Source organism: Erinaceus europaeus, unplaced genomic scaffold (genome assembly GCF_950295315.1).
Source record: "Erinaceus europaeus unplaced genomic scaffold, mEriEur2.1 scaffold_597, whole genome shotgun sequence".
In the NCBI taxonomy this organism is placed as follows: domain Eukaryota; kingdom Metazoa; phylum Chordata; class Mammalia; order Eulipotyphla; family Erinaceidae; genus Erinaceus; species Erinaceus europaeus.
Window position 1 is genome coordinate 4,843 of NW_026647468.1, and position 12,533 is coordinate 17,375.

General features: G+C 50.6%; 1 protein-coding gene across 4 annotated transcripts in view; it reads right to left on the reverse strand.

The window, feature by feature from the left end:
- Window positions 1–407: 407 nt before the first annotated feature.
- ADGRE3 (adhesion G protein-coupled receptor E3) overlaps window positions 408–12,533 on the reverse strand; it is a 33,250-nt gene continuing 21,124 nt past the window's right edge. For 3 of the 4 annotated variants that reach the window (XM_060184034.1, XM_060184035.1, XM_060184033.1), the window contains 7 exons: window positions 9,374–9,571; window positions 8,867–9,102; window positions 7,460–7,526; window positions 6,631–6,722; window positions 3,444–3,612; window positions 2,044–2,139; window positions 408–666 (listed from right to left, as the gene is read on the reverse strand). In XM_060184034.1, the coding sequence (XP_060040017.1) occupies window positions 586–666; window positions 2,044–2,139; window positions 3,444–3,612; window positions 6,631–6,722; window positions 7,460–7,526; window positions 8,867–9,102; window positions 9,374–9,571 (939 nt within the window). In that variant the 3' untranslated portion in view covers window positions 408–585. The remainder of the gene's footprint in view (window positions 667–2,043; window positions 2,140–3,443; window positions 3,613–6,630; window positions 6,723–7,459; window positions 7,527–8,866; window positions 9,103–9,373; window positions 9,572–12,533) is intronic. The other variant, XM_060184036.1, reaches the window with a different exon arrangement.

The following is a 12,533-nucleotide window of genomic DNA, read 5'->3' on the forward strand; positions in this document are numbered from 1 at the left end:
CTTCACCGCCTGGGAAGCGACTCCCCTGCAGGTGGGGAGCCGGGGGCTCGAACCGGGATCCTTATGGTGGTCCTTGTGCTTTGCGCCACCTGCGCTTAACCCGCGGTGCTACCGCCTGTCTCCCATGAAGTCACCTTCTTCCCCTCCTCTTGGATAGAGCTTGAAGGCATCCTGGGAAGTGAGATCGGCCAGAAAGAGGAGGATGAAGAAGGGCTGATGTCACTCATGGACAGAAGAGGAGAAATCAGAACAGAAGGGGAGACACCAAGCAGAACTTGGACTGGGCTTGGTGTCTTGCACCAAAGTCAAGGACTCTGGGTGTGGGGGCCCCTCAGGTCCTGGTGCTGATGGTGGTTGAGGACCTGGGCTGGGGGGAGAGGGTTTTGCAGAAACTGAGAAGTGTCACACATGAACCAACAACTGTATTGTCTGCAAACCACTAAGAAAGACCTCCTTACTTAGCAAAAATAACATCAACAACGGTCCAGAGGGTGTTTGCTAGGGGTAGGGTTTGGACATCCAGAATCAGACATCTTGTGAGGCGTTTTTCTCTTTTTCTTTTTCTTTTGGCCCTTGTTTCATTCTTCACGATGTTGACTGGATCCAGGGGGATCCCTGGCCCCGTGTGGCTGGAGGTTCCAATTTTACTATTTTCTCTTCATGTATCTAGGAAAAACACACCGCCGCCCCAAAGATATTCGTTATTAAAAGGCAGATATGAGGGAGGTCGGGCTGTAGCGCAGCGGGTTAAGCGCACGTGGTGCAAAGCTTAAGGATTCCGGTTTGAGCCCCCGGCTGCCCACCTGCAGGGGGGTCGCTTCACAGGCGGTGAAGCAGGTCTGCAGGTGTCTGTCTTTCTCTCCCTGCCTCTGTCTTCCCCTCCTCTCTCCATTTCTCTCTGTCCTATCTGGCAACAACAACATCAATAACAACAATAATAATAATAACCACAACTGATAAAATCAATAAGGGCGACAAAAAGGGAAAATAAATAAAATATATTTTTTAAAAAAGGCAGATATGATTATTAAAAAACAAACAAACAACCAACCAACTAACCAAACAGACAAGCAGCAACACCACAGAAACATCCAGGAGTGGATGAAAACCAGAAATACGCCCAAGTGGTGGTTCACCCAGTAGAGGGCACATACTTCCATGTACAAGGACCCGGGTTCAAATCCCCACTTCCCACTTGCAGGGGGGAAGCTTCGTGAGTGTTGGAGCAGAGTTGCGGGTGTCCCTCCTCCTCTCTGTTTCTCCTCTCTGTTTCTTCTTCTCTCTGACTCTCTTTGTCTCTCACTCTAGAAAAATGACCAGCAGGGATGGTGGGGGCCACACAGGCACTGACTGAGCCCCAGTAGCAACCCTGCTGGCTAAGCAACAGAAGACAAAACAGAAAACTCCATTCAGAAGGCTTTCAAATTTCAGCTTTCTGGATGTTGGTTGTCTGACGACCTCACCCATGTGTCCTGGAGCCTCCCCTGTGTCGTTGTTGGACAGGACAGAGAGAAATGGAGAGAGGAGGGGAAGACAGAGAGGGGCAGAGAAAGACAAGACACCTGCAGACCTGCTTCACCGCCTGGGAAGCGACTCCCCTGCAGGTGGGGAGCCGGGGGCTCAAACCGGGATCCTTACGCCGGTCCCTGCGTATTGCGCCACCTGTGCTTAACCTGCTGCGCTACCGCCCGACTCCCTATTTTAATAATTTTTAAAAGACTTATTATATTGATTTCATCAATGAGTGAGAGAGAGAGAAGCAGAGGGATATCCCAGCACGTGTGTTGTAAGGCTTGAACCCAGGTCCTCCTGCTTGAGAGTCCAGTGTTTTCCCCACTGGGCTACCTCAATACCTCTCAGGCTGAGCAGGGAAGATTCACTGAGGAAGGAGACTGAAGGAACAGGAGGAATTGTCTAAGTGGGTCATCAGAGGAAGCGCTCTCCCTCCAAGCCTGAAAAAGGAGCTTACACAAAGACACAGGGAACTGGGGTGTCCGGGAGTGGAGGGAGGGTGCACCACCAGGCGGAGCCGGGGCCTCTTACCTCGCTGGGCTTGGACTCGGGGCCAAACCTGCTGGAAAGTGTAAGGCTCTCGGACATGGACTTTGTTCGGATGAGTTCTCGGAACCACTTTCGGACCTGGAAGAGAAATAGAGACACCAAGATGGCCTTGGTCAGTGCTGGTGACTTTAGACGCTGAGTGGAACCAGCCAGTTACAAAGGGACACATCACACCTTGAGAGGATCTCTCTCTCAAATAAGTAAACATTGAAAATTAATATGTTTATCTTTAAACTATAAAGAGAGGAGAGACCCCACAGCCCTGCCCACCCTCCATGGGCTCCCTGGGTGCTGTGCAGGGTGCTGAGAGAGGAGAGACCCCACAGCCCTGCCCACCCTCCATGGGCTCCCTGGGTGCTGTTCAGGGTGCTGAGAGGAGAGACCCCACAGCCCTGCCCACCCTCCATGGGCTCCCTGGGTGCTGTCCATGGTGCTGAGAGAGGAGAGACCCCACAGCCCTGCCCACCCTCCATGGGCTCCCTGGGTGCTGTGCAGGGTGCTGAGAGAGGAGACACCCCACTGCCCTGCCCACCCTCCATGGGCTCCCTGGGTGCTGTGCATGGTGCTGAGAGAGGAGAGACCCCACAGGCCTGCCCACCCTCCATGGGCTCCCTCGGTGCTGTGCCTGGTGCTGAGAGAGGAGAGACCCCACAGCCCTGCCCACCCTCCATGGGCTCCCTGGGTGCTGACCATGGTGCTGAGAGAGGAGAGACCCCACAGCCCTGCCCACCCTCCATGGGCTCCCTGGGTGCTGTGCCTGGTGCTGAGAGAGGAGAGACCCCACAGCCCTGCCCACCCTCCATGGGCTCCCTGGGTGCTGTGCCTGGTGCTGAGAGAGGAGACACCCCACAGCCCTGCCCACCCTCCATGGGGCTCCCTGGGTGCTGTGCCTGGTGCTGAGAGAGGAGAGACCCCACAGCCCTGCCCACCCTCCATAGGTTCCCTGGGTGCTGTGTGTTTTTCTTTCTTTTAAAAATATTTATTTATTTATTTATTAATGAGAAAGATAGGAGGAGAGAGAAAGAACCAGACATCACTCTGGTACATGTGCTGCCAGGGCTCGAACTCAGGACCTCATGCCTGAGAGTTCAATGTTTTATCCACTGCACCACCTCCTGGATCACAAGGGTGTTTTTCTTCACTTAATATTTCTGTCTTTCTTTTCACAGTTTATTTTTATATTTATTTAGTTACTTTAATCGAGACAGAATCAGGGAGAGAGAGGGAGAGAGACAGAGACAGAGAGAAACCTGCAGCCCCACGTCCACCACTCCCGAACCTTCTTTCCTGCATGGTGGGGACTGAGGGCTCGAACCCGGGTCCTTGTGCACTCCATCAGGGGCACCACCCCCATCCCCCATTTTCATCCTTTCCAGACATACCTGCTGGCTGAGGAGGCAGTAGACCAGGAAGATGAAGACGCCCTGCAGGGTGTTGACGATGGTGAAGAGATAGGCCAGGAGCTTGGCGGCGGGACCCACCTGCAGGACCCCCAGACACCAGGTGCAGCCCAGGATGACGAGCTGGGCCGTGGCCTTGAACGTCAGCATCCTGGGTGGGGGGGAGGAGGGAGAGAGAGCCGGGAAACGAACGGATCAGGGCACCTGGCTGGCAGAACTCTGGAGCCACACTCCCTGGTGGTTCCTCCTACTTTGTTTTCTTTTTAATATTCTTATTTATTTATTATTGGATAGAGACAGAGAGGAATTGAGAGAGGAAGGGGAGGCAGAGAGGGAGAGAGACAGAGAGACACCCGCAGCCCTGCTTCACCACTCGTGACGCTTCCCCCCTGCAGGTGGGGAGCCGGGGGCTCAAACTGGTATCCTTATGCTGGTCCTTACGCTTCATGCCACGTGCACTTGACCTGCTGCGCTACTGCCCGACCCTTGACCCACCACTTAAAAAATTATTATTATTATTATTATTATTATTATTTAACTCAGCTCTGGTTGATAGTGGTGTGGGGGATTGAACTTGGGACTTTGGAGCCTCAGGCAGGAGGGTCTTTGCAGAACCAGCCTGCTGACTTCTCCCTTTTCTTTCTCTCTCTTTCTTTTTCATCTTATTTCTTTTGAACAAAGTTAAGTTCTTTTTAATATCTTCTTAATTTGTTTATTTGATATTGAAAGAGAGAAGTTGAGGAGGAAGGGGACGATAGAGAGGGAGAGAAACAGAGAGACACGTGCAACCCTGCTTCACCACTCGCGATCCTTTCCCCCCCTGCAAGTGGGGAGCAGGGGGTTTGAACCTGGGTCCTTGTACAGGCAAACGTGTCTGTTCAACCAGGCGTATCACTGCCTGGCCCCTTTTCCTTATTCTTTTTAAAATAAAGGTGTACTTATTTATTAATGAGAGAGAGAGAGAGGGAGAGAGCCTCCCTCGCTGGGACTGAACTCAGGACCCCAGGCTTGAAAGTTTAGTGCTTTATCCACTATACCACCTTCTGGGCCACTGGATCTCAATCCAAGTCAATACTAACTGGCAGATGACCTTCTCTCTCTATAACTCAGCTTCTCCATATTCATTTATTTATTTAATAATTTATTATTATTATTATTATTATTATTATTATTTTACCAGAGCACTACTCAGCTCTGACTGATGGTGGTGCAGGGGATTGAACCTGGGACTTTGGAGCCTCAGGCAGTAGAGTTTCTTTGCAGAACAACTATGCTGTTCCCCCCCACTCTTTCAATATTCTATTTATTATTATTATTACTTTTACCAGAGCACTGTTCAGCCCTGGCTGATGGGGGTGCTGGGGATTGAACCTGGGACTTTGGAACCTCAGGTAGTAGAGTCTCTTTACAGAACCATCATGCTGTCTCTCCTTGCCTGCGTCTCCATCTTTACAAGAGTCCTATCTCTGGGCTGGGTGGTGGAACACCGAGTATAGCACCCATGCTACCAGACACGGATACCCAAGCTCCAGCCCCTTGGTCCCCACCTGCAGGGCAAAGATTCCTGAGTGGTGGAGCAGGGCTGCAGGTTTTTTTTTTTCTTTTTTGCGTCCCTCTCTGTCCATCAAATAAATAAAAAAAGGACCGAGGGAGACATGGCCCCTGGGAGCAGTGAAGTCGTTGTACAGGCCCTGAGCCTCGGTGATAACCCCGGTGTCAAGACAAAACAAACATGGGGCCGGGTGGTGGCACATCTGGTTGAGCGCACATGTTGCAGTGCACAAGGACCTGGGTTCGAGCCCCCGGCAGGGGGGAATCTTTGTAAGTGGTGAAAAGCAGGGCTGCAGGTGTCTCTCTCTCTCTCTCTCTCTCTCCCTCTCTCTCTCTCTCTCTCCCTCTTTTCCTCTCAATCTCTGGCTGTCTCTATCCAATAATAAATAAAGATAAAACAAACAATTAAAAAAAAAGCCAAGTAACAGCAACAACAAAACAGAAGAGCTACCCCCCAAAACACCACAAACAACAAGAGTTTTTTTGGCTTGTCAGAAAAGTCAGGATGCATTTTGACATAGAAAAAAAGAAAAAATAAAGATGCCATGATTCCCAGCTACCCGATATCTTGAGGGATTGTAGCAGATGTTAAATGACATGTCTGTCAACACAAGCCCTCCTGGGGCCTCTCCAGGCCCTGCCCTCACTGCAGAGCAGAATGGCAGGGACTCCCCACTCTCTTGCAGGGAGGCCGGTCAGCCTGCTCTGCCCCTCGGGGAAGACGGGTCCTGACGTGAGAGCAGCCTGGAAGGTTCCAGCTGTGCCCATGGACTGTGAGCTCAGACTGACAGGGACTCAGAGGCCACACGGGCTCCTGTGCTGAGTGTGAACAGACACGGGCCCTGGGGCAGGTGAGTGGGGTAAACAGAGAATGGTGTTTATACACTTTCCTCATGTCTGGGAGCTGCTCTCTGCCCTGACCCCGCTGTCTAGGCCTGTTCCCAACTCTGACACCATCTCCGCAGACAACACCTTTAGCCCACCTGCATGTTAGCTGTGGGGCTCAGGCAACAGTGACTAAAGTCACGGGTCCCTTGGAATAGACCTAAAATAGATGTCCTGGCTTCTTCCCACACAAAGACCCCTAGTTCCATCTGCTCTATTCTTATCTTTATTATTAAATAACAAAGGTTCTTCGTTACTAAGCGATTTTTTTCTCCTGATTTGTATCTTACCTCCTTTCACTCACCAAGTTGCATGATGCCAACCCGACTTCCCTGGGCAGACGCCCTCACCTATGTGTCCTGGAGCCTCCCCTCCCCAGAGCCCTGCCCCACCAGGGACAGACAGACACAGGCTGGGGGTGTGGATCCAACACCCATGTCCAGCAGAGAAGCAATGACAGAAGCCACAACTCCCACCTTCTGCTCCCCATAGAGAATTTGGGTCCAGGCTCCCAGAGGGATAAAGAACAGGGAAGCTTCCAGTGGAGGGGACGGAACAGGGAGCTCTGGTGGTGGGAGCTGTGTGGGAATGGACCCCCTGTGAACTTAAAGTCTTGTCAATCATTATTAAATCACTAATAATAATAAATAATAATAAAACAAGACATCAACACACATACAGTATTCTGGAGTGATTTGAGAGAGTGATAAAAATGGCTTCCGCCTCACCTCACCTTGTATTTTGGATGGTTGATACCTCACTGTTCAAGGAGGAAAGTTTCCTTCTCAAAATGCACAGGACGGAGAGGAAAAATACAAAATTCACCTGGAAGGGTGACACCGAGCAACAGACAATGAGAACTGTGTGCTTCCTGGCCCCAGGAAGGGGAGCCCAGTGGGAAAGCATTGGGCTCCCCAGAATGACGTCCTGGGTTTGACCTCCCCTGCTCCTGGCATCCCGTGTGCCAGAGGGAGGCTCTGCTTCTTTCTCATTAATGAAAAAAATAAATCTTAGAAGAAGAAGAAGAAGAAGAAGAAGAAAAAGGTTCCCTTCCTTCTTACACCCCCTTGCTCCTCCTCTTCCTCTGCCTTCCTTTTCTTCTTCTAATTAAAAAACAACTATCTTTATTTATTTATTGGATAGAGACGGCCAGAAGCCGAGACAGGAGAGGGAGAGAGGTAGAGAGACACCTGCAGCCCTGTTTCACCACTCCTGAAGCTTCCCCCCCTTGCAAGTGGGGAGCTGGGGGCTCAAACCCAGATCCTTGCATACGTCCTTGTGCTTAGTACTATGTGCACTTAACTGGGTGTACCACTACCCGGTGCTCTCTTGTTCTCTCTCCCTCTCTCTCCCTCAATCTTTCTCTATCTCTTCTCTCTCAGTCTCTTTCTCTTGCCTCTTTCTGAAACAGTTGGCCCAGGGCAGCGAGGTTCTGGTGACATGGGTGGGGTAGGATGAAACAAGTCAATCTCCAAACAGAGCGTGTGGGCCTCCCGTGCCCCTCACACCCAGGGCTCCTAGTTCTTCTTCTTCAGACAAGGCCTCTGGGACCAGATACTCACACAGGCCATGGCACAGATGGGCCCGAGGAAACTCCACACAAATGCATTTTGTAGCTGGAGCCAGCAGCTGGGAAAGAGGTGGGGGGCACAGAGAAAAAATCAGGGACTGAGCAGGGCGTGAGGAGGACGTGACACCTTCCCCCAATGCAGAACCCGCCCCCCCCCATATGGATCCAACTGCCAACACCCATGTCCAGCGGAGAAGCAATGACAGAAGCCAGAACTCCCACCTTCTGCTCCCCATAAAGAATTTGGGTTCAGACGCCAAGAAGAATAAAGAACAGGGAAGCTTTTCAGCTTCCGCCTGTGAGTGAGATCATCCCATATTCATCCTTCTGTTTCTGACTTATTTCACTTAACGTGATTTTTTCAAGCTCCATCCAAGATGGGCTGAAAACGGTGAAGTCACCATTTTGAATAGCTGAGTAGTATTCCATGGTGTATCTAGACCACAACTTGCTCAGCCACTCATCTGTTGTTGGACACCTGGGTTGCTTCCAGGTTTTGGCTATTACACATTGTGCTGCTGTGAACACAGGTGCACACAGATCTTTCTGGTTGGGTGTGTTGGGTTCCTTAGGATATATCTCCAGGAGTGGAATTGCAGGATCAGAGGATAGGTTCACTTCTAGCCTTCTGAGAGTTCTCCAGACTGTTCTCCACAGAGGTTGGACCAATTGACATTCCCTCCAACAAGATCAGAAGAGAAAACACAAGTAGAATCTGAACTGGAGTTGGTGTATTGCACCAAAGTAAAAGACAAAATACAGGTCCCGGGAAAGGATGGCAGAGGACCTAGTGGGGGTTGCATTGCTATGTGGGAAACTGAGAAATGTTATGCATGTACAAACTATTGTACTTACTGTGGACTTGAAAACATTAATCCCCCAATAACAAAATAAAAAAAAAAGAATAGGGAATCTTCCAATGGAGGGGATGGGACACGGAACTCTGGTGGTAGAACTGTGTGGAATTGTACCCTTCTTTTTAAAAAATATTTATTTATGTATTTATTCCATTTTGTTGTCCTTGTTGTTTTATTGTTGTTGTTGTTGGATAGGACAGAGAGACATGGAGAGAGGAGGGGAAGACAGAGAGGGGGAGAGAAAGACAGACACCTGCAGACCTGCTTCACCGCCTGGGAAGCGACTCCCCTGCAGGTGGGGAGCCGGGGGCCCGAACCGGGATCCTTAAGCCGGTCCCTGTGCTTGGCGCCACATGCACTTAACCCGCTGCACTATGGCTGGACTCCCAAATTGGACCCTTCTTATCCCACAATCTTGCCGATCATTATTAAAACACTAATTAAAAAAAAAAGTAGCAGGTCTGAGAGGGGGAAACAGAATTGCCACCAGGAACACGGCTTCCCAAGCCACCCTGGGGGCTCAAGATAAGAGTCTGTCTCACCGTCTGGGGGTCCCATACAGGTGAGGCCTGGAGGCTGCGGACACCCCCACGATCACAGCAGGGACCCCGTAGCCCACGGGGAACATGAGCCATTTGATGACCTTGTTCATGCCCGAGTAGTTGACCACCATCAGGTTCCGGGCCGTGAGGAAGAGATTCAGGCCTTCCAGAAGCATCCAGGTGAAGGCGGCCAGGTAGAGGTAGTGTAAGGCCCCCGCGATGATGGCACACAGCACCTGGGGGAGGAGAGAGGGGTCACCGGGAGGGATGTCAGGGTGAAATGTATCTCTTGTATCTGGACATTGAGGACATCTCTGATGGACAGGAAGGAGTTGTCAAGAGAGCCTTGGTCTTCTAGTTGTGTTGGTCAATGTGAAGTTGACCATTCAACTCTGGCTCCCCTGGACCCAGGGTGTTGCTTAAAGGGATCCGGTGGAGTATGGCCCCGTGAGTTAGTTCAGCCGCCCTGGGGGAGGCCGTGGGTCCCCGAGACATCATGGTAGTTACCCGGATCTCGGTTCTGTCGATGGCCGTGAGGAAGAGCAAGTGGGCCAGGAAGAGGCAGAGCGAGAGCTGCAGGTGGATGGAGGTGCTGGTGTTCTGGATGGCTTTGCACAGCAGGAAGGTGAGGGCGGCCAGGAGGAGGCAGAGCAGAGAGAGACCCAGCCCCACGTAGGTGATGACGTCCAGGACGAAGTCTTCCTCCTGGGACCCAACAGAGAAGAACTCTGATCACACCTCCCTGCTCTAAGATGGCGGTCTCCACACGAAGCAGGACTTCCTTGCCGTAGGAAGTGAGTATCGATGAAGAACAATTTTAGAAACTCAAGGCCACATTGGTCTTAAAATCTTCTACATGTTCAAATTACAGAGCCTCACATTAAGAAATATATATAAGGACCGGCATGAGAATCCCAGTTCGAGCCCCCGGCTCCCCACCTGCAGGGGAGTCACTTCACAGGTGGTGAAGCAGGTCTGCAGGTGTCTGTCTTTCTCTCTCCCTCTCTGTCTTCCCCTCCTCTCTCCATGTCTCTCTGTCCTATCCAACAACGCACGACATCAACAACAACAACAATAACCACAACAAGGCTACAACAACAAGGGCAATAAAAGGGGAGAATTTTTTTTTTAATATTATCTTTATTTATTTACTGGATAGAGACAGGTAGAAATTGAGAGGGAAGGGGGTGATAGAGAAGAAGGGAGACAGACAGACACCCGCAGCCCTGCTTCACCACTCACAAAGCTTTCCCCCTGCAGGTGAGGACCGGGGACTTGAACTTGGGTCCCTGTGCCTGGTAACAGGTGCGCCACCACCTGGCCCCTCACAACATCATCTTTTTAATGGCAAAGTAGTATTCCATGGAATAGATATACCATCCCTTCTTTGTCCAGTCATCTGTGGATGGGCATCGGGGCGGCCTCCACTCTCTGGCTGTTGGGAATAACGCAGCTGTGGGCACAGGGCAGCGTGTGTCCCTTCTAATTAGCACTGAGCGTCCACTGGATGCACGCCCAAGGGTGGGACCGCGGGCTCATAAGGCGACTCCGTGTTGATTTGTTTAAGGACCGTGCACACAGTCTCCAGAGGGGCTGCCCCCGTCCGCATTCCCACCAGCAGCGCAGCAGAATTCCCTTTCCCCCCACAACCATCCTCACCTGTCCTTTCCCGGTCGGCTGATGGAAGAAGCCCTTCTCTCAGGTGCCCCTTCATCTCTGGATACACCAAGCCACACCCACCACGAGAGGTCTAGCTTCCATGGGACACCATCTGATGGACAGCCCTCTGCCCACTCAGCTCTCCAGCCCCACCCCACCCCACCCCAACCTTTACTGAGAGACAGAGAGACAGCCCTGCTTCACTGCTCATAAAGTCCGTCCTGCAGGTGGGGAGCGGGGGCTTTGAACCTGGGTCCTTGCACATGGTAACAGGTGCACTCAACTGGGTATAACACCATCCAGTCCAGCCTCTCTGTCTCTCACCTTTTTTTTAAAAAAATATTTTATAGATAGAAGGTCTGGGAGTCGGGCAGTAGCGCAGCAGGTTAAGTGCAGGTGGCACAAAGCACAAGGACTGGAGAAAGGATCCAGTTTGAGCCCCCGGCTCCCCACCTGCAGGGGAGTCGCTTCCCAGGCAGTGAAGCAGGTCTGCAGCTGTCTGTCTTTCTCTCCCCCTCTGTCTTTCCTCTCTGTCTTCCCCTCCTCTCTCCATTTCTCTCTGTCCTAGCCAACAACAACGACATCAATAACAATGATAATAACTACAACAATAAAACAACAAGGGCAACAAAAGGGAATAAATAAATAAATATTAAAAAAATAATTAAAAAAAAGAATTGACAAAAAAAAAAAAAAAGAGAGAAATAGAAGGATCAAGCCGCAGCTCCCCACCTGCAGGGGGAGAAACTTCACGAGTGGTGAAGCAGGTCTGCAAGTGTCTGTCTCTCTGACTCTCTCCCACCCCTCTCAATTTCTCTGTCTACCCAATAGTAAAATAAATAAAATAAAAGACATTCAAAAAAAGAAAAGGAAAAAGAAAATCTCCAAAGGCTAACAGAGACACAGGGAGGAAGGAGCGACTAGTCGGACAGCAAACTGCTATTCAGTCAAACGACTGTGGGAGAAATGAGACCCAACTGTCTCCCCCGCCGACCCCTGGAGTGTCTGTTTTGTCACTGTGAGTTCCACAGAGATTTGAGGAAGCCTTGACTAGACCTCACACACTTTATTTAGGAAAATGGACACACGTGTACAGACACACGTGCGCCATCAAGAGAGAACTGTGGTGGTCTGGGAGGTGGCACAGTGCATAAAGCATCAGAATCTCAAGCATGAGTCCCCAAGTTCAATCCCCGGCAGCACAAGGACCAGAGTGATGTCTGGTTCGTTCTCTCCTCCAGTCTTTCTTATAAATTAATAAGTAAATAAAAAAGAGAACGGTGCATGCTGACTCAAGTTTGGATTTTTAATTTTTATTATTTTTATTTATTTATTTATTTCCTTTTGTTGCCCTTGTTTTATTGTTGTCATTATTATTGTTGTTGTTGGTGTCATTTGTTGTTGAATAGAACAGAGAGAAATGGAGAGAGGAGAGGAGACAGAGAGGGGGAGAGACAGAGACAGGCTGGGGGTGTGGATCCACCTGCCAACACCCATGTCCAGCTGGAGGCTGTGTGGGATTGTGTCCCTGTTATCTGACAGTCTTGTCGATCATTGAATCAATAATAAAAAACATCTCAACGGGGGGCTTGCACAGGGGGCCCCGGCGTGTGGCAGGGCAGGACCTGGCCAGGCAGGGACGAGGCTGCGGCCAGTTTCTCAAGAAGAAGTTAGATTCTGCAAGAACCCACTTCCCCCACTCTTCCCTCCAGCTTTATGAAATCACTTCTTGAGTTCTGGGCCCCAACCCAACCTGAGTCAACCCTGTTGGCAAAAACCCACCTCCCCAAGTTTCTCCATTGGCTGGGAACTTTGGGGGTTCACAACGGAATTGAGACATCCAGCCATAGAAAGAAAGAATGATTTAAGAACACCCTTCCTCCTTCTGTAGTTATCTAGCTATTGACAGAGATGCTGTCCTTCTGAGTTAAAGATGGGAGGAGGTAGGAGAGGAGGAGGAAGAGGAAGAAGAAAAAGAGGAAGAGGAAGAGGAGACCAATTTGTGTCT